Source organism: Etheostoma cragini, chromosome 8 (assembly GCF_013103735.1).
Source record: "Etheostoma cragini isolate CJK2018 chromosome 8, CSU_Ecrag_1.0, whole genome shotgun sequence".
NCBI classification, from domain to species: domain Eukaryota; kingdom Metazoa; phylum Chordata; class Actinopteri; order Perciformes; family Percidae; genus Etheostoma; species Etheostoma cragini.
The window spans coordinates 6977319-7004330 of record NC_048414.1 but is presented as its reverse complement, the minus strand read 5'-3'; the positions used below and the strand labels follow the sequence as shown (position 1 = coordinate 7004330).

The following is a 27012-nucleotide window of genomic DNA, read 5'->3' as shown; positions in this document are numbered from 1 at the left end:
GTTTTGGGGTTGTTCTGTCTTGAATCCTGTTCTGCCTATATGCAGACAACTGAAACAACCCTAAACACTGTGAGATGAGTTCCAGCTGCCTGTCTGAGTCCCCCCTTTCCTAATCCTGGCCCCTTCTCCCCTCCCTTTGTGGCTGCAGTAGTTTGACTCCTACAGGCTGTTTGAGTCATGCTGGCTACTGGCCTGGCATCCACCTTTGCAAGCAACAGCCCAGTTCAGTCTGGATCCAGTCTCATGAAGTGTGCCCCGCCAAGCTTGTGTTACTGCTGTCTGAATCTGTTTTTAGTGCATATAATTGGACTGTTTGGAGTATTACTGGCGTAACTTCTATCGGCTGAAAGTACTTTATTAGTTTCATCAAAGATTGTATGCAATATTTACAGAACTGCACAGGTTTATAAATGAAGGAACAAAACAGAGGTTATTCATGAAATGAATCCACCTAGTTGCTTTTGTGTGTCAAACACTGAAAACAAGTTACAAGAGGGAGCTGCAAATTATAGTTAAAAACTTCAATGTAATGTTTAAATTCAATAAATGTTATTGCAAAGTCATAAACTAACAGAATTATTCTGAAATTAAGATGACAATGATGCCTTTCTAACATATATTACTGCATTAAGACACTATTCGAAAGTGTACTGTGTGAAAGCTGTAATGTTTGAAGAAGTGTTATTTACCATTTGCAAACCATAATTTGACAACACAGTGATTCCGTTTGCCACCTACTAGCATTACTGGAGCCTCTAACCAAACCAAAAGACATTTGGCAAGACCATGTAGCTACATTTTTGGAGTTAAGTGCATAACAAATGAGATGTCTTGGTTTCAGTGTTGTGCTTATTATTTGTCAAGCAATTGTATATGAGCTATATGTCAAGAGAGCAAATGTCATAATAATAATAATAATACGATAATTAGAAACATTGTGGAACCCAATTGCTTTCCAAAATAGACCAGTTGTTTTGCTCCTCTTCATTGATTCAATTTTTTTTTATTACATTTGCAACTGGATGTACAAAGTTACTTATATGGTAGGCTATACAAAATGTGTACAAAAAGCCATTATGGCACAAGTACCACAAAGGGTTAATATAAATTGGTATCAAAGAAAACACACTTAGGCACACACTAAAATGTCCCCATCCCTCAGAGTGTAATCACACACTTGGCTTTTCCCTCCAACCTGATGAGAGTGATCAGAGTCATCCCTTCAACATGTCATCATCGCGTTAAACCTTCTGCCACTGCTTGGAGGAGGGAGTGCCAATCTGAAGGCCGGCAAAAATGACCTGATAACGGTGCTTCCACATGATGAAGGCACCAATGGCACACACAAGTGCTTGGGCCAGGTTCAGCACGATCTGGAGCAGGAAGTAGAGTGTAAGCGTCCCAGTGATCACCTCGCAGTCGCTCACTCCCTTGTAGGTGAAGGTGCGGGCTATTGGGTCATTTTTATCCTTATCCAGTATGCACACGCAGTCCTCTCCTTCCTGCTCACATCTGAAGCTACTGGTCTGTGTGTAGTGGTGTCCAGCAAACGACAAAGCCATCACTGAAATGACCAGGCCGATTGTACACAGGACAAAGTACAGGAGCTGTCGAGGGCAAAGGACAAGTCAGACGTCATGCACTTTTACTTTGAAAGCTTAGATCCGTAAATCTTTTTCTGTCTTCAACTCGTGTTTTTTTATTTAGTTTTTTTAACACTAAAAGTCTGGCTCCTGCTTTTGGTCTGTTGTCTCATGATTAACCCAGCGCGCCAAAACTGAAGCTTAGAAACAGACATTCTGGCTCAGTGCCTTTGGCAAGTTGAATTCAAAGAGATTACCCACAATGCTAGAGGGCAAGGCCTGACCCTCATTGTAGGAGTCCAGCTCTTAGCAATAAAGGAGACACTGCACAGGCAAGACTGCCCTTCAGCTACAGCCACTTCCCACCTTTAGTGCACGTCCTGTGTGAGCATGTAGAACAAAAGAGTGTCTAAAAATACAGTCGTAAAATGTGACAAAGGTTTTGTGTTGTTTATGCAATTGCACAATCTCAATAACACTAAACCTTCATCTTAATCCTTCGCTTATATAACATTCGCTCTCGGTTGCATGCTACTTACGGAATTATGCAAGTGATGAGCGGTGTTTGATTGAAATGGCATTTATGTTTGTTTTGGAACAGCTGTGAAATGTGGAGCATGGTTGGTTACAGGGAAACGTATACAGAAAGTACATCGACCAGTAGGCCTACTACACTGAACATGATGTACTTTACTAAATGGCACACTGATCTCATAAAATGGCGTATGTATATGACACTTTTTTAATCAGTGCACAGAACATTTGTTTTAGGGCTAGAGAAGGAGACACTGTGGGCTAATTGCAGCTGTTCTGGCATACAAGTTAACTGGTATTTCAAGGAGTACTTCATTTGGCTTTATTTTTGATACAACGGTGCTTACAGTACGGATTCGGAAGGGAGGGAAATGGATCAGGACTGCAAACACAAAGGAGTTGAAATTTGAATCTATGGAACTCAAGACTCCTGTAAATGTATTTACTGCAGTGCAACGGAACGGCTGTCAAATTTCAATAAGAAAGAAGAAGAAATATGCATAATTTCAATAACACCTTCTTATAAGACCATTTAATGTCCAAAGTGTGCTTTGTAAACTTACTGTGTGAAAATGTAAATCCCTGTTATTTAGGCGAGTCTGATGGTATTTAAAACTACTATTTGTATTAAGCTTTTCTGCAGAGAACATTTTGCAAATGATCTGCCCTTTGAAAGGGTCTCTTCACAGCATATGTTCATATTTGAATGTGGTATGCACATTGCACACGTGAGCAAGACAGAAAAATAGGATGTTGCTTCCAAGGACCTGCTTCTACAATAGTGGACTGATTTTAATTGCCTTAAAATTCCAACTGCATAATTGTACAGCTAATGAAGCTGTACAATCATATCAGATTAACGAATGCACTCATAGGAATCCCCACAGAGCTCTTTTAAACAAGACTGCAGTTAAATGCCTTTCTCACATAGTCATGTACAGTTTCTTAAGAATCCTATTGGAATTGCAGTTTCAGTGAGTAAAACACTTCTCTGCAAAGGTCTTACAGTGGTGTGAAAAAGTGTTGCCCCCTTCCTCATTTCCTGTTCCTTTGCATGTTTGTCACACTTAAGTGTTTCGGAACATCAAACCAATTTAAACAATGGTCAAGGACAACACAAGTAAACACAAAATGCAATTTGTAAATGAAGGTGATTATTATTAAAGGTGAAAAAAAATCCAAACCATCATGGCCCTGTGTGAAAAAGTGATTGCCCCCTAAACCTGATAACTGGTTGGGCCACCCTTAGCAGCAACAACTGCAACCAAGCGTTTGCGATAACGTGCAATGAGGCTTTTACAGCGTCCTGGAGGAATTTTGGCCCACTCATCTTTGCAGAATTGTACCAATTCAGTTACATTAGAGGGTTTTCGAGCATGAACGGCCTTTTTAAGGTCATACCACAACATCTCAATAGGATTCAGGTCAGGACTTTGGCTAGGCTACTCCAAAGTCTTCATTTTGTTTTTCTTCAGCCATTCGGTGGTGGACTTGCTGGTGTGTTTAGGATCATTGTCCTGCTGCAGAACCCATGTTCGTTTCAGCTTGAGTACACGAACAGATGGTCGGACATTCTCCTTCAGAATCTCTTGGTAGACAGCCGAATTGATAATTACTTTTATCACGGCAAGTCTTCAAGGTCCTGAAGCAGCAAAACAGCCCCAGACCATCACACTACCACCACCATATTTTACTGTTGGTATAATGTTCTTTTTATGAAATAGCCTTCTACGCCAGATATACTTGGACACACACCTTCCAAAGAGTTCCACTTTTGTCTCATCGGTCCACAGAATGTTTTCCCAAAAGTCTTGGGGATCATCAAGATGTGTTGTGGAGAAATTGAGACGAGCTTTGATGTTTGTTTGATGGTTTTCTCCTTGGAACTCTGCCATGCAGGCCATTTTTGCCCAGTCTTTTCCTGATGGTGGAGGCATGAACGCTGACCTTAACTGAGGCAAGTGAGGCCTGCAGTTCTTTGGACGTTGTTGTGGGGTCTTGTGTGACCTCTTGGATGAGTCGTCGCTGCGCTCTTGGGCTAATTTTGGGCGGCCGGCCACTCCTGGGAAGGTACTCCACTGTTCCATGTCTTCGCCATTTGTGGATAATGGCTCTCACTGTGGTTCGCTGGATTCCCAAAGCTTTGGAAATGGCTTTATAACCCTTTCCAGACTGATACATCTCAATTATTTTCTTTCTCAATTGTTCCTGAATTTCTTTGGGTCTCGGCATGTTGTGTAGCTTTTAAGGATCTTCTGGTGGACCTTACTGTGTCAAGCAGCTCCTATTTAAGTGATGCCTTGATTGTGAACAGGTGTGGCAATAATCAGGCCTGGGTGTGGCTAGAGAAATTGAACTCAGGTGTGGACAACCCCAGTTATAGTATGTTTTAACAAGGGGGGCAATCACTTTTTCACACAGGGCCATGATGGTTAGGATTTTTTTTCACCTTTAATAATAAACACCTTCATTTACAAATTGCATTTTGTGTTTACTTGTGTTGTCCTTGACTATTGTTTAAATTGGTTTGATGTTCCAAAACACTTAAGTGTGACAAACATGCAAAGGAACAGGAAATGAGGAAGGGGGCAAACACTTTTTCCCACCACTGTATCTGTCTGCTGCAAAATACACTGACCCATCTGATCACACCTTTTACTGCAACTAAGATTCTACCATACACCTTGGGTCAATTTCAAAGAGACATATTGGGCATGAAAAGAGGAACCTGATTTGATTTCATACATGACATGACAGAGTGTCATTGCCAAACTGACTAGTTTACTTTCACTGTGTCAAACAGGGTTTGTGGACTTACCTTGCCAATGAATTGCATAGACGTTCTCTCATCAGGGAGGTAAGTGATGCAGTACAAGACAAAGCCCAGGATGGAAACTAAACACAGCTGCAACAACAAATCAGAAAATATTTGACATTGTTTAATTAGATTCACTCGTATCCAGACAATAACAATAAAAACACAATACTCATTTTGAAGCCTTATAACACCGACAAAGAAAACAATCAACCCATGTACATTGTACCTTGTTGCTATTATATAAACCTGCTGTATATGATGTACAGTGTGAGTGGTATAAACAAGAATCTTGTTCTAGAAAGTAATGTGTGCCCAGGTTTTCAGGGGGTGTATTAATTTTGCATGATTCAGCAGTATGCTGTCATCTGATTACATTACTATCTCCCTCCCTCTCTCACACACACTCACACTCCATCTCTTCAGTGCAATTGGAGTCTTGTGACTGGCGTGCAGCATCTTATTCAAATGTTTTTCTCAGGTTCTTAAGCACTCAGGACTCTCTGGAAAGTTCTTGATGACTTCAGTGTTTTTTCACTTGGCTGGATCTCGTGAGGATCTAACTCGGGATGTTGGTTTCCGGGATATTTTTCGAGAGCAGATGGCATCTGTGATAAGCTAGGTTAGGATTCAAACAGGAACAAATCCATTTTTTTTCTATCGCCATAATGTGATCTTAAATCTTACACCAAATTATGATAAGTAAAATGTAACTTTTTGTTGTTTTTATATTGCAGATTTCACAGATTGTTCACATAAAACTATATTTTTTTAAATGCAAAGAACCATTTAACACTTACACTTGACACTTCAATTGCCTTAAGGGTGTAATATGTTATCTGTCAACACGCTGTAACTTTCTGTAGTACTTTAAAATACATTTCAAGAGCTTTCATGATTTATGGGTTAATGGGTTATTCAAACAATCTCTAAAGCCCAATTTAGGGTTCTGCACAGAATTTACGCCGTAGATACGTACGTGTAGATACGTACGTGTAGATACGTACGTGTAGATACGCTCCCTACGCCGTAGCCCGACATGCACCTCCCCAGAAATGTAACTACACATTGCAGCAACACAGACCGCAGCAATCACATGGCCGCTTGGCATTGGAAGCATTGCATTACCCTCTACTCATTTCCAGTTTCTCATTCTCCGTGAATAAAATTTAATCAGGGAAAGGGCTAACTTTTACTTCTACAGCGTGTCGACCTTGGTCAGAAAGCACATGGGAGACACGTTGTTTTTCCTTTTCCACTGCCAGAGTCGGTACTCACTCCAAAGCTAACTACCGGCACTCTCTCACTCGCTCTCCCACACCCTACGCACATACAAATACCAGCTCTATTCTCTTGAAAAGATGTGCTAGAACTAGGCAACACACACAAGCTCACAGGTATAAATCCTCACAACGGAGTAGGCCACTCACGTAGCAAAGGCCCTGCTTAGAGCCTACGTTCAACCAGTAATCCGCATTTACTCTTTCATTATTCAACTGTTTTCCACTGTCCATTGGTAGTTAGCTGTTTTCCTAGGCTAAGACATCAACTGACATTTTAATTTCCTTTGTTTCTAACACTTGCATTTACTACTCAACTGTTACATTCAACTCAAACTGACAACTCTACTTCCTACAGAGCTTAAACTGAAATTTACATTTTAACTGATTTCAACTCTAACACATTTTACCACATTTTACCTGTCAACACTTACACTTCAGTACCTCAACGTCAATGCACATTTCAATTCCTTTTACATGGTTGGTTGGGTGGCGATGGCGCAGTGGATATGACACATGCCTTTGGTGTGTGAGATTTGGGTTCAATCCCCATTGTGATACATTAACCAGTGTGTCCATGAGCAAGATGTTTAACTTCTACTTGCTCCAGAGGTGTGCAACCTCTGATATATAGCAATTGTAAGCTGCTTTGAATAAAAGTGTATCAACTTAAGCTGTTTCGATAATAGTTCACATGCAAAGAGTTCACATATTAAGACAGTTTAGTGCCAACTGTTCTTTGTAAAAAAGTTTTGAGATTACACACATTACTACTCGTTTACTTTAAAAATATATAGCTTAATGCAATGTATTCATGCATATATTGATGGTAAGGATGATGAGGTGTAAGCAGGTAAAGAATGCACATCACCTTTGCAAATAATAACAAGGTACAGCACGACATCGGCGTTCAAAGGTCAATTTGGAATATGACAATCTGTGTATGGATGGCCAGATGTTGAGGATTTGTTGGACACTCAACGCGTGCACAGCCTTGTGTGACTGAGACTGATTGTAGATTCAGGTGTAAGCATTCCGATGAACATGACAATGCCAGGGATTTCCCATGCCTACAATAACCGTCTGGCAGAAACCGGTGGTAAGAGCAAGTGTTGACATGCAGTGTGGTGAAGATGGAAAACACACTGAGGGATATATGCTGAGGGTCATGCAGAAGGAGACTCTGGGTCCATGCAAACACTTAAATGTAGTGGCTGATGTTAGAGCATAAGGATGGAGCTTACAATGATTCCAGCCCAGTGTGGCGTCTCCCTGGCCAGGAGTGAAGGGCTGATGGCCAACATAAGGAAGGCCACGACTGTGACGGCCACCCCCAACAGCAGCTGGAGCAGGGCGACGAGCAGAGGGAAGCGACAGACTCTGCATTTTTGGCCGTCCTCTGGCGCTGGGCTTTCATCTCTCTTGTTCTTGTTGCCCTCCTTGTCTGAGGAACCTTTCTGCCCCTGCCCCATTTCTCCTGTTTTCTTGACACTCTTTTTCCCTTTCTACACTCTCGACTTTTACTGTTGCAGTGTTTGAGGTGGATAAGCCTGCCTGCCGTCTGCCTCTCTCCCCTCCCTTCCCCTCCCTGCCAAGGCCTCCTCTCACCATAAACCCAGCTCGGCTGCTATTTGGAAACAGAGAAGGCTCTGAACTAATATGGAAAACATTTGGACTGGATTCCTAAAGTGGCTCCAGTGCCACATATAGAGCAGGCAGCATACTGAGGAGGAAAGGAAGAGGAGGGAAGGGGGGCAGGAAGTCACAAAGGGGGATTCCAACTTACGACTGTGAGAGGATTTCACTTACGTAGTAGTAGCATTAAAAACAAGAAAGGGAAAGTACAGATGCATATCAGTAGGTATGAGTTAATGAAAAGCCAGCACAATGGTCGGATCATTTTTTTGTCAGCACTGTTACACAATAGAGCCATATCCTTCGAGCCTGAAAGACTCACATGACTTACAGGAAGAAGTAATGTGATCATAAGGCATGTGAGAGCATTACAGTGCCTCAGATTTGAGTGTTTTTGAGCACTTACATGTTCACCAGAGAGGAACAGGTGTCACCGACAATCAGTTTAACTTCTTGGAGACATTTATAAAACTTTTGTAATTAGTCCCGAGATATATTTTGGTGGAAGGTTATGGATCTTGTTTACTTTTATCTCTAGCAAATAGCGTTAACACCACAAATTGAGTGACTTCAAATAATTTTTGATGATCAGACAAATCAAAAAAGTTCGAGTCACCTAATGTCATTTGGCAATTAGCACGCAAGTCTATGTTACATTGTTGTTAGTATTTTGTTTTTAGACAAAGGCACTACGATGAAGGTATGAGAGACACAAAGCACCCAGAGACGAGATTAATAAAAAGACCTCGACGCACGTGTTTGAGCACACAGCTGGGCCGGTGCCATGGTTACTGACAACTGAGCTTTGAATGAGTGGAGATGTATGAATAGGTTACCCTGACCAGACGCGCACGGCGTGCACACGCACACACCTCGAATATGTGTTTACGCTCTGTATGCAAAAACAGGAAGTTCCCAGTTAAAGTTGTGTTTTTATTATGAACAGCATGAAAAACTGCAATGTGTGTTTGTTTTGAAGTGATAGATGAGCATTTATGACATGTGGGTCCATTCTAATTTAGGTGAATCTCGTGTGATGAATAATTAGTTAGAAATCAACAATCCTGCACATATTAACAGTTTAGAATTTCTAAACCTCGAGATCGTCTGGACGAAGTTTGCGAATCTGTGAAGTGTAGGACCAAAAATAGGCTATGTTAGATGTAACGGGGATTAGACTGTCTCTCCTAATCCCGTGCGCATTTTTTTCTTTATTCTGCACATGTTTCACGTTTCTAAAACCAGATCTAAAGTGTTCGGACTACATCTCTATATGTTACAAAGAAAAAGAAGGTCTAATTAGCGGACTCTGTGCTGGTGCAGGCTACACGTGAGTAGGAAGCTGTTACCAAAGGCGCGCGTGCGCTCTAACCACAGCACCGACGGCTTTGCAAAGTGGCAGCTCAGAGAACTATAGATCTCAGTCTGAAGCGAAGCTCCACCGGAGGACACGCACTGTGCATCATCTCCCCCAGCCGTCCGTGTGTGGCTCGTGGAATAACAAACGTTCCCTAAAGAAGCTCAGGAGCGGATAACCAGCAGCAGAGCAGTGATGGATGAAAGAATACCGCATTTACAGGACAGACAGTTCATGGAGCACGCAGAATTTTTGGGGTGAGTGTCGCTTTTGGCAAACTCTGTCAAACTCTGTCTAGTAAACTGTTATGACAACCTGGTGAATAATCGGACACTTTCCTCTTTACTTTAGGGTGGATTACCCCTCTCTCTACATGTGCAAATCCAAAAGAGGAATAAAACGAGAGGATGGTGGGAAGGTGCGTGCGGTTCAGTTTGTTTTCTTTAACCGACCTTTGAATGTGCGGAGTTTCCAACAGCCTACAGTAGCTACAATGCACGAGACCCATTTTTATTTTTCTATTCATAGGCTGTGTGTTTTTTTACAGTAAACGTTTTAGTTTTTTTTCCAACAGGATGCATACAAGTTACCACACCGGTTGATAGAGAAGAAGAGGAGAGACAGAATCAACGAATGTATTGGCCAGCTTAAGGATTTGTTACCCGAACATCTGAAGCTGTCGGTGAGTTCATGACATAAAGGATTTGACGTGCTCAGCGAAACTGGTTTTACATGACATGAGATCTCGTAAACAGCCTTCTGATCTTTGTTTGTCTCTTTAGACGCTCGGGCATTTGGAGAAAGCAGTTGTCCTGGAGTTAACGTTGAAACATTTAAACGCACTGACTGCTGTCACTGAGCAGCAGCACCAGAAGATTATAGCTCTGCAGAATGGTGAGATACACTAACCAGAAGTTCATACAAATATTTTGCATGAAACTGCGCTTCTTTATCGTTTTCAGTAAGATTATGGATGCATTATTAAACTATTTGGATTACATGACACTGTATTAGTCCCTGTACAGCAGCAGAACATCTAGATGAATAGAACAAGGATGCGCATTTTGAGAACAACAGAATTGTAAAACGTGCTTTGCGTGCGTCCGATTTATCTTGTCATTGGCTCAATGTGTTTAAAACACTTTAAAGAATACTGATGTGTTATTCTTTGAACTGGTTGATTCGCAGGGGACCGGTCGGTTAAATCTTCCATTCATGCAGATCTGGATGCGTTCCACTCCGGGTTCCAGGCCTGTGCCAAAGAGGTCCTGCAGTACCTGAGTCAGTTTGAGAACTGGACGACGCGAGAGCAGAGGTGCGCGCAGCTCATCAGCCACCTTCACAAGGTGTTGGCGCAGTTCCAGTCCGGCGCGCCGCCGCTCCAGCACCAGCTATCCTCCGGGGACGCACAGGATGGCCAGAAAGCCGAGAGCCAAGGCAACTGTGTGCCGGTCATCCAGAGGACCCAAGGCGGGGAGCTGAACGAGAATGACACAGACACGGACAGTGGATACGGGGGAGAGGCTGATAAGAGCGATGGCAAAGATAAAGAATGTGAGCGCAATAAGGCGCAGGGATACAAGGCAGTGAAGATCAAGCAAGAGTTTGGAGATGATCGCGCTGCCAAAAAACCAAAGATGAACTGGCCTGGGAACGGGTTAGGAGGCACAGACCCCACAAGACCCGATCTGGCATTCATGAACTCTCTGATGGGAATAAGCAGTGTGGGACAGCAGACACCGATTTGCATGCCTTTCTACTTCATCAACCCCTCGGCCGCGGCGTCTTATATGCCTTTTTTCGACAAAAGCAACATTGAAAAGTACATGTACCCAGCGGCAGCCCTGGCATCCCCGTTCCCCTGGCTGTACCCTGCACACGCGTCAGCAGCGGCGGCCGCGGCGGCTGCAGCAGCCCTGCCCGGCTTGTCTGTGCACTTTGGAGCCTCTGCTCCGTCCAAGGACTGCCACAGTCCAGACAGCGACGAGTCACACGAGGCTGAGTTAGGTTCACCTAGGGAGCGCGAGGAAAGTCCCGCAAGTGACGACGGGGAGGATGACGTAGCTGATGCGTCCCATGAAAGCAAGAATAGCCCACATGATCAGTTTTCTGCTTGTCAAACGAGCTAATTTGTCTTTTAGCCTACTTTTCCGTGCATTCTGCTGAGGAGTTTATGTACGTCCTTTTTATTTTTTATTCTTATTAGAGTAGTTTTTAAACGAGGTTTCACAGAAGAGTTTCTCATGTTCAATATCTTGGCGAAACAGGAGACAGTTGTGACGGCGTGTGCCTTTTGCACTTATGCTAGATTAATCAATGTAAATGATTATCGACAATGATTGACAATAATACCCGGCTGTGTTTCGCTGGAGTAAGTTTTTTAATCCTCTTTGATAACATATTTTGAAGTGGCAGCATTGGTGCCAAAACTTTGAGTTTATAGCCTATTACAACAGTGCGCCATATCCCAATCAGCGAGTCTCTTTGGATGTAGGCTATGAAGTTGAAACTGACCTCAGCCAAGGCTATTAAGAGCTTGGCCAACTCTGACTGTAAATATTATTACCTGTAATTCTGATTCATTAACATGTAAATGGGCCAATAAAAGACGTCCACAGTACCTCATCCCCAACTTTGCATGGGGTAGGCTGATTGGGAGGCGCATAACTGTCCCTTCTGAGAAGAAATGAATGGTACCCTCTACTTTACAAATTATGAAATTATGGGATAGGTCAATTGCCTGGTTGCCCTCAACTCCTTTTCCAGATCTAAGTTTAGATCCTTTACTTCTTTGGTCTTCTGAGGAAAGAAAGGACAAAAAAAACCTGACAGAAACCTTTCAGAATAAGTGATAGAAGAAACCCTTTATTGCCAAGGGGCTGCTTGACCAGCATATTCGGACCCCGAATGAAGCATTTCACCACAGAGATGCAGTAACATCCTGTACATCCAGGAAACATAGGAAACATTGTAGGATAGCACCTTATAGATCTTTGATATTGAATGTATCTGTATTTTTCCCAGCTGTTAAAGTTTGTATATAGGATTATCTTTACTCATTGAGAAGTAAAGAGCACTTTTTTCTGCTTTTACTCCCTCCCACCCCTAAACAGTCACATTATCATTTTTATAGTCAACCACTGTAGTTCTCTTAGAGCCTTTTTGTTGTGTTGAGTAGTCTTGAAATAAAAAATAAATATGATTTCATTTCAAAAGAGAGAGCCGAGCTACCACATGCTTTGTGATGATTTCATGCAGTGAAGTGGCGATTTCCCAGAGTTGACAACACACTGCTCATTTCTGTCTCTTTCCAGGCAAAATTATTCAAATCATAATCAGATTTGAAAGCCCTGTGCCCTAAAACACACCAGACTATCCCTAATTCTGTGTTATATGATATCATTATGTGAATCCTCGCTTTTCAAATATTTGACAAAAGCGTGAAAGAAGCTGTGGTCATGGGGCCATCACTCATGATCAATGCAGTTTTAGGAACAACTTTATCTTGGCCTGTTTTCGAAGAGATTAAGTCCTTTAAGCATAGTGTTGTTTAACTTTTTTAAGTTTCACACGTGACTGAATAAACAGACGATTTCCATTGTATTTTGCATACATGACATTGCTTTTGTAGTTTACTTAAGCTGTTTTTTGCCTCAAATCTGTTAACAATTGTTATATAAGGTGGCATGCGTGTCTGTAAATAGATCCTTTTGTGAATATATCATAAAGCATTCATGTCTATGTCAATGTTGTAGAAGTCTATGTTTTTTTTAAAGATTTCAATGAGCAACTGTTGCACATTTCGTTAATGCTTTACACATATACTGTTCTAAATTATTGCTGATGAGTTGTAAAATAAATATCAAAACTAAACTCTGCAGGCTTGTTCTTGTTTAACACAAATTCCATTTTTGCTCCCAGTGAGACAAGAAGAGAAGTTCAGGGAGGAGTTCAGTGAGCATGTGGGAAACTATTCCAACAAACAAATGTTAATATTTAACTAACAGGAAACAACACACACTGAAAAACATCATGTTATATGTCCGCAAGACAACCGGTCCATACTACAGTATTATGAATAAACAATGCGGGAAGTCCAGTAGATGAAATGTTACTAATCAGTCTCTAATCAGCTGACAGGTCACAGCAGAGGAATGTACAGTGTACAGTAAGCCGAGGCTTTAAACAAATGGCATGTGATAACAGGCTGATGAAAAACAAGGGGCCTCCTCCCACCTTGTCCAAAACTTTAAGCAGGGTCAAATCCAGTCTTTGTTGTTTCCATTGACCGGCTCACTGCAATATTATTTGAATCTTTATGTGTACTTTCAACAGCCTTTAAATTTTAATGTCTGACTTTATGCTTTCTTCTGATGCTGGCAACAGTAAAGTCCAACTACTGCCAATTCATGCCTTTCAAGGTTGGGAAAGAAAATGCATGTTGTCTTAAAGCGCCATATTATGCTCACTTTCAGGTTCATAATTGTATGTTGAGATTGTACCAGAATAGTTTTATATGGTTTCATTAACCAAAATCACCCTATTTTTGTTGTACTGCACATTGCTGCAGATCCTGTTTTCAGCCTGTGTGTTTAGGTCTCTGGTTTAGCTACAGAGTGAGACATCTCACTCGTTTTAGCTACAGAGTGAGACATCCTACCTCTGTACTACCTGGGTTGGGAGTCACACATGCCAGTAGCGAACTCTTTCTCCAACTTTGGTAAGCACAAGGTAGGATTAGCTGGGAGACTTCTTCTGAACGAGGCGCACTAGTGGAAAACAGGGACATGGAAGTAGTCTTTTGTAGATTATGGTGAACTAGTGTTGTAGCAGTGTTTTCTCATTGAGAACGAGCTATCATGCTAGCGCTAGCATGTGCTACGGTTAGCCACCTCGTTGCGGCTAGTGACGTAGAAAGCCGTGGAGATTTTGAACAGCTCACCTGGAGACTGAAGGGAGAGGACATTCAGAAACCTGTATCTCACTTAAAACAGCATGGGTGTTTATTTTTCAAGTTTGTATGCGTGCAGAAGCACCTGAGACACAAAATAACACCCAAAATCCCAGAAAGTGTTATTATTTCACAATATGGGCACTTTAATTTGCTGCTCCTTTTTTAGTATATTTACAATGTAGAGATGCAACGAGCCTCCCCCCAATTTCCTTTGAAACTTTATTCTTTCTCTGCTCAAATAACAATAAGGTTCCGACATTATCTTTACTGACCATTGAGAGGAACTTTAACAGTTTCAGCACAATCATCTTTGCGTTTTATTTTTTACAGATACAACCCACTTAATAGTTTCACATTGCCAAATCTCCACAGTGCTGTCAGTACTGGTGTATGGTCTGGCTGCACCACTTATCTATTCTGGGATAGGGGGGGAAAGAAGCTCTGGCTCGAGATATATTTTAATTCTTTGAACCACTCACATCGGACGTTAGGCTTTATCCCAGCAATGTGCATCCGGTGAGCCATACTGTCCCCTTATAAACCTCCTATAAAGCCATGCATATGCATTTTATACACTGAAATTTGTTATAATTTCGTTCTCTTGTGCTTATCCTTTAATTGTCTCCTAGCAGTGGTGTGTACATATTTCCACCAATACTGAGTCAATGTCTCCATCTAGTGGCAAAAAGCATGACAGACATGTAGAGCCCAAACTCCAGATTTCCTTCTCATTTACATCCACACGCAAACAGTTACCACGTGACACATTTGATTTTGTAAGATGGTTTATTGAATCATGCAATCCCATGTCATATCAGCAGCCAGTTACAGCCATACATCTGTCAGCACGTTGCAGTATATTAAGGCAGGAAAAAATAAAAACTGATAATGTACAGTTGACATCTTGCAGTTCTTTAGAACATATACGGTTGTAAACAGCTACATCTCATCCCAGGATGGAAAATGTACACAAGTGGTTTCTTAAAGGGAAAGTCATCCACACCAGTATTATAGACAAAGATTTTCTTTAACCTAAGAATAAAAAAAGGCCTCTCCTTCACCTGAAATGCAGAGACAAACTGTAGTGATGATGTATTTTGTTGTGTTTTTGTAGATACTGTATGTTACAAGGTGGACTTCACTTCAGCATCACATCAACTATTTATTCCTGGGGAACATCACTGAACTAAACTATTGACTATAGTATGTGTTGCATGATGAAATAAATCAGATTAAATGCATTTTACAGTATGGAGACAAAAATACCGTGGCAGAGTGGACAGCATTATCAAAAATGTTCTATTGACATTTCTACATAATACTGACAAATATATCAATTATAGTTTCCTCTTTGATGCTGTTCTATTGCCATTTCTATCTGTGCAGCAATGGGGTCCTAAAACATCTAGCAACATCTGCTCTACACTGACCACAGCCATTGCTTCAATGTCTCTACTAAAGCTTACTGTACATTATTTGAATACGGCAACCGTGGAATGAACATAAGGCACTTTGATTGGAATAGCAGCTGAACTACAACCTAAGAGACGCTTCATAGCTTTTGTGACTCCACACACACACACACACCTCTTCAATCACGACTCACTCACTCTCTCATACATACTGTAGCTATCCATTGTATTATTACATGCCCCCATTTTTCAATTCAACTAACCGATTTACTGTATTGTGTTGCACATCCAGATATGGCTATATTAACGACACAATCATGCGAAAAGGCCTGCTAATCTTTGGCCACCGATCCTTACAGGAAAAACGAGCATAACACATTTGGCAAAAATATATTGTATCGTCATTTAACAACAAAAATTAGCTTAAAAGGGCTATTAACACTGTTTCATTATGCAGACATTACTGCAGGAATGAGGGCACTGCATTTAATTACTGTGAATGCACCGCTTTGTATTAAAATATAACAATTCACTAAAATAAAGCTGAAAAGTAAGAAAACATTTACAGTAAGCAAACATTTTGGTACATACCAGACAGTAACAAAACTATTAACCATTTGTGCATAGTTTTAACATGAACAGAGTCAGAGCTACAGGAATACATTCTGATATGCAAAACGATAGATTCTAGACAGGTATCCTATAGACACAAGTAGATCCTTCATTACTTATATAAGAACCAGTCAGTATTCTGGGTAAAATGTGTTCTCTGCAGAAATTACATTTAGATATATAGTTCATAGATTCACATACCAAGAGCTTAAGAATACTGTTCAAAAGGCAATCAATTTGAATCATGATGCTAGTGAGAAAACAATACAAATCATTCAGCAGGTACTAAAAGTGAGAGTGAAAGTTCATTAACTGGATAGGTTTACAAAGGTCCAAAACAACATGATGTTCAGAAAGTCCTAACATCTTCAGAGACTGTGCACCAAGACGAATGATGCTGCTGCAGTGGGTTTTCTCGCCATGCCTTTAAACTCGTCTTTCAGTCCCACCAAGTGCTCCATGACCTTTATTTCGATTTTAACATAGTTACTTCACTATTTGAGTCTTCACGCTTGAGGTTACCTTCGGGAACATTGCGTAGGAGTGTGCTACTGAGGTATCCTGTACAAAGATATCCACTTACAAATATGTTCTGGGGTGAACCAGGCTCTGGAAGGGAGACCCGACGTCTTCTCTCAGAGTAGAGCAGCCTCACACATAGATCCCCTCTGGGTTCAGGCCAGAAGTGAGAGGGCTGTGGAGGACCCGGAGGTGACTTGACATCGTGTGTGACGACACAGGGCGCTTCAGGGACCCAGACAGAGGAACTAAATCTGAGAATGAAAAAAAAGAAAGGTATCAAATTAAAAAGATGTATTCCAAAGGTTTGGTGCTGAAAATATAGTTACATTTTTACTCTAATTTTAGTCTCATTATTTTGTTTGTAAAACTTCGAAATGTACTTAATATCAAATAATAATGACTTGATAAAAAAAAAAAATACTAAGTGCTGTGGGCACTGCATGATGTCTCTGCTATGGTGCCACCAGGGGGCAGTACCGAGCCATGCAGAGAATGGCCAGGCACCACACACACAGAGAGACAGAGACAGAGACAGAGAGAGGTTACTAGAAGGACATGAGCACTGAATTCATTAATTTTCATAATTGGATCCATCACCATTAAGTTTAATAAAGAGACCTAGTGCTCTAAACGATATCTGGGCTCTTTGGGGTGGTGAGATATTTAAGTGAACATTGAGGTAACTGTTTTTTCAACAGATTTAAAACAAAATCAAGTAGGCGTAAAAAGACCATCACAGTCACTGCTACCAATTAATAGTTTCTCCGTTCACTTGTCCATGTTTCAGACAACATTTTTCAAGGCAGTGGGCATGTGGGAATACTAAATTACTCAGAGATGTGGTGGGAGGTCACGTTTATGGTTGCACATGTGCATTTATCCATTTATTTCTGTGCTTGCAGGCTTATTTTCTAAGAGTGTAGATAATGGCTTCTGCCTATGAACTTTGTTTTGCAACTTGGATATGCAGCTCTTTGTTTCCATGCTTAGTTTGAAAAGATGGTAGTTATGTGCCTGGTAACGCATAATGCACTGCTATAGTCTAACCTCAAACTTGCTCCGGAAAGTCAATCTTAATTACTATTGATCACTAATTCCATTGTTTGTCCCATATAACTGGTAAGTTTTTAATAACCAGCAGGCTGAAAGTTGATGTGGATAGCCTCTAATGCAATGGGACAGCTCTCCCGTTATTCAGTGCTCTTAGATTATGTGTCAGCTCTCTGCTAGTCTCCAGTAGGATGACAAGAGCTTTGGTCCAATGAGCCCATCACAGAAACTGCTGAGCATATGATAGAGTAACAGCATGATAGAAGGAATGAGGGATAGACGTAGAGGTTTGACTGTATCCAGGCAGCTGTTGGCATGGAGACTATAATTGCCACTGGAGTGGGTAAAAACTAATGCTGTCCTCACATCACAATCTCTCTTACACGCGCACACACTCACACTTTATTGTTTCCCCTACAATAACACTGGTTATACATTGCGAGATCTGAGGAGCAGTTAATCATAGTCTTCATAAAATCGACCAGAGTTTTTAGCCCGTAAGTTACAACTTCACGACTCACAACTTTGTAGCATTCCGGGCAAAGTCATGACAAACCCTTCTAGCTAGCAATAGCAGCTGCCTAACGTTAATGTTAGCTAGCGCTAATTGATACTAGCTATTTCTAGACGGTGACATATTTTGGGTTTCATTATAAAAACATAACCTTTAGTAGTACATAATGGTATTTATATTATTTTCATTACAATCTGAAGAACTACTTTATGTTGCCTATTTGTTGCCTAAGTTGTCTATTTATTTATAATTTCTAACAGGTAGAATGTTGTGAAAAAAACGGTTACGGGTTGCCAGGAACGCATCATTAAATGCCAACACAAAGAAAGCGGAAGGTGATGGACATCCGGCCGAAAATGAGGGACATCCGGCGGAATTTCTGGCCACACCTGAACAATCCCGAAAATGAAAAGTCATCGATATGGACTAGCTACGAAGTGATGGAAAGTAGCGTTTCCTGTGAAGTAAGCACTACGGCAGAATCTGTTTAAAAAATAACCCTACATTGTTCGTAAGGAAATAAAGTAACAAGTGAAGCTGCTTAAAAGTGATGTATTCACTTTTTAAATAAAACTGGAAAACTGCACTTGAACACTAATCAGAGTCATGTTCTCTCAGCAGGGTGTAAAGACATAAAAATAAAAGCCCTAATGGAACAGAATTACTTTACTAATGCACAGGCACTTACAAGTTGCAAAAATAAGCTGTATGTCGCCTGTGTGAACAGCAGCGTTAATAGTTGGTCAAAGTCCATACTGTCGGAGGATTAAGTTGTAATTACCGTCTAGGGTCAGACCAGTTCAGATTGGTTAGACCTAACTGACCCCTATGTTACAGATTACATACTGTACCTACAAGGTCAGTTTCTTACTTGTCATTTAAGTCAACAGCGAGAGATACCTACAGTAGGCACACACAACACTACAGTATATGGGACTACACTCCTATATCTGCAGCATGTTAAATATTTAACTCCAAAGGACATTCCTCAAGAAAAATCCACTCATTTAATGTTTATAAGAAAATGATATTACCTAAAGCATGACTATTGTGAGTACTTTCATCCTCAGCGGTGGGTTCGGCCGGCAGCACTGTGACTTTGGTGCCGGTCTGCTTGATGAACTGCTGAAGGTTAACCTGCCTCAGCTCCTTGGTCAGCTGTTCCAGCTCGTGCTGCATGTCCTTCAGAGAAACAGCATGAGAAGAGTGATTCTCGAGGAAACATGAGAGGATTAACAACAGCTTGAAACCGACATCTACAGGTACAGATTATATGAGCCTGTTCGAGCTCAGAACCAAACATGGATGCCCCGTGTTGTGAAAACTGTAGTAACATACAGTTATTAGCACTTCTGTTTTATTTGTGTTTCACTAAATCAGTCGTACACACAGTCCTGTCCCACTTCATATCTGTGGACATGCTGTTACATTTTGATATAGAACATGTTCTATATCTATGGTTGTTACACTGTTTGTATACAAACACAAAAACTGTAATCTGTATTTATCAGCTGGCATTGCTAATAACGGCTAACATGGATAGAGCCTACCCATCAATGAAAAATCAGACTTGTAAATGGAACCCATTTAACTCGGATGGGACATCATTCACGGCTCTAAGCAGCACTATTTTGTTTAAAAAAAATGTATACAAGTAATCAAATGCAGGCATATGTCTCACCTGCACTTTCTTGCTGTTTTGTCCAAGGGACCTGTCCACAGCTCTGCAGCTGCTCTCCAGCTGGACAGCCTGTCTCTCCTGGGCTTTCAGTTCTGCTTTGACTCTGAGCACCTGAGCCCGAACCTCGGCCTCACTGATCCATTGTGTCTCCTGCCGCTCCCTCTGCAGCCGTTCCTCTTCCAGGCCTGCCTCTACACTCTGATGGGGCAAAGAAAGAGACAGGTATGGTCAAAGAGGGAAAGCACGTACTACAAACACTAGCAGGGTAATAGATGAACAACTATAATGATTATGAACAGACTACGGAATTAGCTTTTTTTTTTCATTCTGGTTAAATATATTATCTTTCCCCAAAAGAAAAGGATTTTTATTCAATATCCCTAAAAAAAAATCTCCCACACGTAGCACACCTGTACCATTGCCAGATTTTCTTCAATCTCCACTTCACAGCCCTGCAGGCGTCCTCTTAGCTCCTGCAGTCTTTCCTCCAGCTGTCGCTCACTCTCTAGCTCAATCTGAAGCTCAGTGGCCCAAAACTCCTCCTCCTCCATCTCCACATTGTTCTTTCTCAGATGCTTCTCCAGCCTTAGGATCTCTTCTATCAGCCCTCCTCCTCCACCTTGGTCCCCAATGCGACCTCCACCTCGGCCCCCTCGCCCTTCAGCCCAGGCCTGGAGTTCAGCCTCATAGGCCTCCAGCTTTTTCTCCAGCACATTGAGAGTCTCTCTCTGTAAACTGACCAGTCGGACCAGATCCTCCATGCGACAGGCCCACAGGCCAGGCGATGCAGTACCAATGGCTGGCCCTGCATGGTGGTGATTCCCACCGTTTCCATGAAGGAGTCTTCGTTTAGCCTCGGCCTCGCCAATGCGCCCTCCACCCAGTATCTCCCTAAGGCCCCTTGGTGCACCGGTGAAAGTCAGAGATTTGCGGCGTGGTTCACGGCGGCGGAGGGAGCGATCGTTGGGATGACGAAGCTTTGCAAGGGGAGGGAGGCTCTGCCGATGCAGCCCACGTTCAGGGCCCCTGAGAGGTGGTCCTTCTGAGGGGGGTCGTTCAGTCAGGGAGGGGCCAGTGCGATGCAGGATTAGCTGGACGTCTCCAGCATACTGGCCCCAGGTGTTCAGAGAAGCCACAGGGCTCTCATGAGGGGCTAGGTGACGCTCAGTGTCCCGCCATTTCTCTACCAGAGTATACCTCCCAGTGCGACCTGTAAAGAACACAACACAAAAAACATGAGCTGTAACAGATTCTTTTCCTAGAAGGTGGTTGTGCCAAAATGCAAGATTTTTAACTTTTATTTAAAGCTGCTTTTAGCAATTTTGACCACTAGAAAGTAGGGCTGAAACGATTCCATGAGTTACTTGAATAATTTGATTGCTAAAAATCCTGTACGCAAAATGATTTGCCTCAAAGCTTCATTTAACGAATGTTACCAGCGTTGTGTCGCTCACGGTGTTTCCACAGGGAAGATGATTACTGTCGCACACCGGGCTGACACTGCTTGCGACCATAGACTGTTTAATACTATTCAGTCTATGCTTGCAACACATGCCGTGAAGACTGATTACAAAGTTAAGAACGCACGTCTGGGACTAAGAGAAGAGACAGGCTGGAGAAAACGCCAGAAAGTGTCCAAAGTTTGGAATCAGTTCAAACGTGATTAATTAATTATCATAAAACAACTTAATCCTCCATTCCACGAAGCGGACCCGGCAAAAGTAAATCACAGTCGTATGGACAATGAAACTACACCAAACAATTACCAAAATCAAATACAAGAAAATGTAGTGGTGAATACAATTTGATCTAAAGAACTGACTTGTTGACTATCCCTTCGGGAAAAACAGCTGAATGTTAGGCACCACTCTCTCTCACTCTCTCTTCACTGAGAAACAGCAGATCAATGATCTAATAGTATAAGTGGAACAGAGCTATGTGACATTGTAATAAAATATTTAAATGAAAAAAGGTTGAGTGTAACAAACAATAACATATATGCCTATATACAGATCAGTCTCAGGTTGAAACTTGTAGTTCTAATAGTTAAGTTGCACAAATTAAAAAGGTGCTTTAAGTGATGTCACATGTGTTTTAGGCTATAACATTTATTGTCACATAGAGCAAACACCTTCTCACTATCCGCGAGCTGCCTGTCCCCAGAACACACAAAATATACACAGACAGTGTTCCAGCGTTCCAGCCAACAACCCACAAGAAGGATTTGGGGGTGGGGGGATAGTGCGCGGAAGCACAGAAGGGAGGGGGAGGGGACGGGATGAGGAGGATGGAGGGGCAAGCTAGTCTCGTTTTGTTTGAAAATGCTTCTAACGTTGCTTAACAACGCTTCGAGGCCCTTTAAGATAATTTTTATGAATGTTTAATGTGTGCTTTAGTTTGAGGTTGTTATTGCATTTCAGAAAATGTTTTCTATAAAAACAATCTAATATGGCACTTAAATGCACGCAATGTTTAGTTTATTGAGAAATAATATTGTAAGCAACATAGGCAATACAAATTTTGCTTTTTCTGAAGATTAAACCAAACTATTGTATTTTATTGCTCATCAATAAAACAAAAAGTATTTCTTATATGATTAATTGATGGAATAATCGGTAGAATACTTATGATATACTGTCATCCTATCTAACTTTTAAAATAACATGGTAGCAAACAACTGTCTTCTTACACATTTAACAGACTCAGAGCAACATTATCATCCTTTTGGATGCCATGTTTCTGGCCCCTCAAACATTCAAATGTTTCTGTCTGAGTGTTGTTTCTGAAAATAGCAGTTTAAGAAATGAGATGAGAGCCTTAAAAGGAGCAGAAGTAGTTGTGACATCCCACCCGTACAAAAGTCCCGACAGCTTGTTTAAAGGCACCGTTTCTGAATACTACTGCATTTCTTTGTGGCCTGAGCGTATAGATACTTTCTGAGTATTTATATAGCACCTCAACCTGCTTTATAATTAAAAAAGGACAAGGGAATTTCACTTTTTACAATATGCAACATTTAAGTCTCAATTATACAGTAAACATGCGGGCTGGAAAAACATAATCCGTGAATGAGGCTAAAAGATGCATAGGGGTGCAGCGTTGGGTCTTTCTCTGTAGGTTCGGCACTACCAGCAATCCTTTCACATTACCTTTGATTCAAAGTTTATAAAAAATAGATCTTTTAATGCAGTATAGAGGAAACCCAGACACAACACTTTTATGTATTGTGTAGACAGAAACACTTTTAGATGTTAAATACCTAAATCAATATCTGATCATTTCACATGGTGTACATGTTTTTAATAGAAAAATGGCAGAGGAGGGGATTAGACATGCTGCTTTCTCAGTTTGGCAGAAGACACAGATGAGTCATACTTTCCCTCCTCCTACCATGCGCTTTGTGGGCAGTAATGTCTGCTCAAGTACCCCCGTTCCTTGTGGAGCCATATGGGGAAGGGGGTGCTTAGATCCAAGAAAGTACCAATAAAGCCTCAGACTATAATCCACTGTATCAATGTACAAATACAGGTTTACTTCAAATGGACTTTTTTTTTCAGTTAACAAAAGGCAGTTTGGCATACTTAGATTAAAGTTGTTGGTTGAACAATGCTGCTTAACAATACATTTGATTTAAAGTCTTCAACTGTTCTACTCTTTCATATTGCCACAGTGGGAAGAAAACCTAATCAACAAACCAGAAGTATACAATCCTTGTTTCGCTCCACTATTTGCCAAAAATATATATTGCTATAGCTAATGTAGCGACTTCATGCTAACTTAAAGTCACTGAGAGTCTGAAGTTGGGCCTGGATTTCTTTTATGGTGAGCTCACAAAAAAAGCTTAATTCTAAAAAGTAGGTTTAGTAAATCTTGTTTAATGAAAAAGGTAAACTGTACTAGCTCATAATCAAAATAATAATAGAGGTCAACGGAAAGAAGCGGTCAACAAAAAAAATATGACAACCCCTTCACTCTCTCTAACACACCCATGCAGGTGAACAGGTGCTTAAATAAACTATTGAGTGTCACCGCTTGACCCAAGTGAATCAACTCTGTTTTTACCTCAGGTGTGCTTGTGTGTGATTTCATAGTAGGACATTATCTACCTATAGCCTGTGCCAACGCAATCACTACTTCTTGGCAGGTGGTTGCCTCAGTGACCCCACAGACGACCCTCTGGACTCCATCCACCCAGACCTTGAGCTCCATGGTGGGTCAGAAGCGATGAAGCCGGTTGGGGTGTGTTGGCCCCGGCATTATTGAACTCTGACACACTCTGGCTACTGCACTGGGGAGGAAACAGGAAGAAGTTAGTCAGGATGTGCTCAAGACCACAGTTTAAATGCTTAGTTGCCTTATAGGATAACGTTTTAACAGACACATGCAAACAGTTACAACTGTGGTAATACCTTCAAACACAAGTGGTCAAAATATACAGCAAAACTATGCAAGGTAGACTCAGGCTATTTTAACAGTAGCTTATGATCAAAGGGATAGTCCAGTTGAGAATGGACTCATACAGCCAGGCATCCCAGGACCAGCTGGCCATAATGCTGTTGTTTTGCTCTTCTCTATGAATAGGTGCATGGCTGTTGGGGGTGCAGGAAGAGTCTGCCAGCAGACATTCCCAAGCCTAGTTCCTGCTTTTGTATAAAGAATTACATCAGGAAGATTGGCTCAATGACACAGAGAGGACAGGAACAGAGAAGGCATAAAAATGTTGTCAAAAAGAAAAAGGGAGAGCCAGATGAATCATAACACGGGGGAGTTTAGTAGGGTTTTGTTTGTGATGGCAGTTATTTTCACTGTTCTGTAACACATCTTACATTGTTATGTCATTTTTCCCCTACTGAGTCCTGTGAACAGTTAATGTAGAGTATTCTATGTAAAGTATTCTCAGTTGAGAGAAGCGCTGTTCTTATTATTATTATTATGACTGCTACTGACTGATTGTTGATGCATTTTAAAGAGTCACAAAATCAGCTATCCCATTGTGATTTATAAAGCACAGATCTGTTGAAAGGGGCTGTACTTAATATAAAAAAGAGGTCCGGGATTGCCCCAACACGGCTCTTGCACACTGTTCCCCAACTTGTCAAATAATACTTTTCCACCGCCCTCCGAGCAAATAGTTGTTTCCTGCTATATTAATTTTCTCAATATCAAGAGCAGTGCTTTAAATAACTACTGACATAACACAGTGTATGAAAAGCCCATCTATGGCGAGGGATCCTTCAAAAACGTTCTTCCAAGGACGGTGTACGGTGAGAGCATGAATGGCATCTCCCCAGATCTGTATCACACTCAATGGATCTAACCTTCACTGCACCTACACTACTGAGTCAATAGGTCCCTTTGTTCGCCAACCCCCCACCAATTACACCTCCCCCAGCCCACATAGTCCCTATACACATTCACAAAGTCATCCACACCAGCCTGTCCTACACACCAACAACTGCTTTTCTAAATATGGCAAGGACATTGGAAAGTGCTGGAAGGTAACATTTGTAGACTTTAAGAGACGAAGCTGAAACTTATGATTATTTTCCCTATGTTTTTTCTGGTTGATTGATTATTTACTTTATAATAAAGGTTAAAATACCCATCACAAGTTCCCAAAGCCCAAGGTGACACCATAAAATTGCTTGTTTTGCCGGCCTTAGTCCAAAAACCAAAAGCTTGGAGCAGCAACTCCTTACATTTGAGAAAGTGAAAACAGCTAATGTTTGCCATTTTTGCTTGTTAAATGACTAGGACGATTAATACTACAGTACTACAATGATTAACTGACTAATCAGTTTAGCTCAGGTAGTTTTAAGACAGAGTCAAGTGTGTAGATGTATTGTATGTGACTCTAATTCACTCTATTCTTGGCGTATTCACAGCTGGTAGGAAAGTGCTTTTGTCCTTCATTCAGACAGCCCTTAAATGGCACTAAGGGCTGAAGGATGAAGAGGAAGAGGAAATAGTCACACACACGCACAGAAATTTTTCTGCAGTGACCCAAAACACTGTCACAATTTTGCTTTACCCATCTTACAGGAGGATGTGGAAACGGTAATAGGGACTGAGCAGGACTTGATGTAAAGCAGGCATAGTGGATCTGTCAGGGGGGTTTGGATACACTGGGGGGGGAAGGGGAAAAAAAATACTACCTACAGTACAACAACACTGAGTTAGAGGGATTTACAAGGACCACTGCATGGAATACTGTACAGTACAACAATAGTCAATTTGACGTATTTCCTGTCAAAACACACAGACAAAAAAAACTCTACAAAAGAGACAACTGTTCAAACAAAGCAGACGATTTCATGTGCAATAAAAAAAAAAACAAAGCAAACTGGCTGAGTCAATGCCTCTTCTTTGCATAGGCTCAACAAGACTCAGTGTGGCATTTCTAAATGCCACTTGCTCCGGTTCAGACTCGTAACATTTACATTCACTAACATAAACCCAGAAAACCCAACTGAGGATACAAGCACAACGGTGTGGGGCAGAGTGCCATCCTGAGCTCTGCAAGCTCCATTCCTCCGTCAAAGCCACAGCCTGGGGAGATGCCCGCTCCCTGATTTGTGCAGCTCATCTTATGCCAGAGAGGCATTTCATGAGACAGAGGATGGCTTAAATTCCTGTGATTTCTATTTAGGCTCAGTTGAGAGAGATGATCAACTGCAGCAAACTTCTTATGACTCCAGAGGTCATTTGTTTCAGTCTCGTATTGGTTCAATAGCAGTGCCTCAAGATGCATTCCTCTCAGAGCAGTGAGGTGTGGAGCAGCACCGAGCAGCTTGCTCTCCTGGCTGCTGATGACAATTCTCAAGGCCTACAGAAGCACACAGAGCTGGCAGAAAAAGGGCTTCAATTGGCTGCTGGTATAAAAACCTACCATATGCTCCTGTGGGTGTTCTACCACAACCAACACACTGCTGTGACATACACCACCATGAAATACTGTAGGAGTTTTTTACTGTAGGAGCTTAAATACGGTACTGCTTTGTGTGTGTGTGTGTGTGTGTGTGTGTGTGTGTGTGTGTGTGTGTGTGTGTGGGGGGGGGGGGGG

The 27012-nt window shown here is 41.5% G+C and overlaps 3 protein-coding genes across 6 annotated transcripts in view; 1 reads left to right on the top strand and 2 right to left on the bottom strand.

Moving 5' to 3' along the window:
• Positions 1–9: 9 nt before the first annotated feature.
• On the bottom strand, positions 10–7916 carry sspn (sarcospan (Kras oncogene-associated gene)). Its single transcript, XM_034879385.1, has 3 exons — positions 7457–7916; positions 4936–5022; positions 10–1607 (listed from the first exon to the last, which is right to left on the bottom strand). Exons 1-3 carry the CDS (start codon positions 7682–7684, stop codon positions 1242–1244), a joined length of 681 nt encoding a protein of 226 aa, XP_034735276.1. The 5' UTR covers positions 7685–7916; the 3' UTR covers positions 10–1241.
• Positions 7917–9205: 1289 nt separating this feature from the next.
• On the top strand, positions 9206–12019 carry bhlhe41 (basic helix-loop-helix family, member e41). The gene is made up of 5 exons (XM_034879356.1): positions 9206–9461; positions 9556–9622; positions 9779–9886; positions 9987–10098; positions 10393–12019. Exons 1-5 carry the CDS (start codon positions 9400–9402, stop codon positions 11331–11333), a joined length of 1290 nt encoding a protein of 429 aa, XP_034735247.1. The 5' UTR covers positions 9206–9399; the 3' UTR covers positions 11334–12019.
• Positions 12020–16593: 4574 nt separating this feature from the next.
• Positions 16594–27012, bottom strand: part of LOC117948703 (ras association domain-containing protein 8) — a 14725-nt gene continuing 4306 nt past the window's right edge. For 2 of the 4 annotated variants that reach the window (XM_034878456.1, XM_034878457.1), the window contains exons 2-6: positions 24056–24237; positions 20360–21159; positions 19950–20147; positions 19303–19450; positions 16594–16961 (exon numbers count right to left, since the gene is read on the bottom strand). In XM_034878456.1, the coding sequence (XP_034734347.1) occupies positions 16834–16961; positions 19303–19450; positions 19950–20147; positions 20360–21159; positions 24056–24158 (1377 nt within the window). In that variant the 5' untranslated portion in view covers positions 24159–24237 and the 3' untranslated portion in view covers positions 16594–16833. The remainder of the gene's footprint in view (positions 16962–19302; positions 19451–19949; positions 20148–20359; positions 21160–24055; positions 24238–27012) is intronic. The other 2 variants (XM_034878458.1, XM_034878459.1) reach the window with 2 other exon arrangements.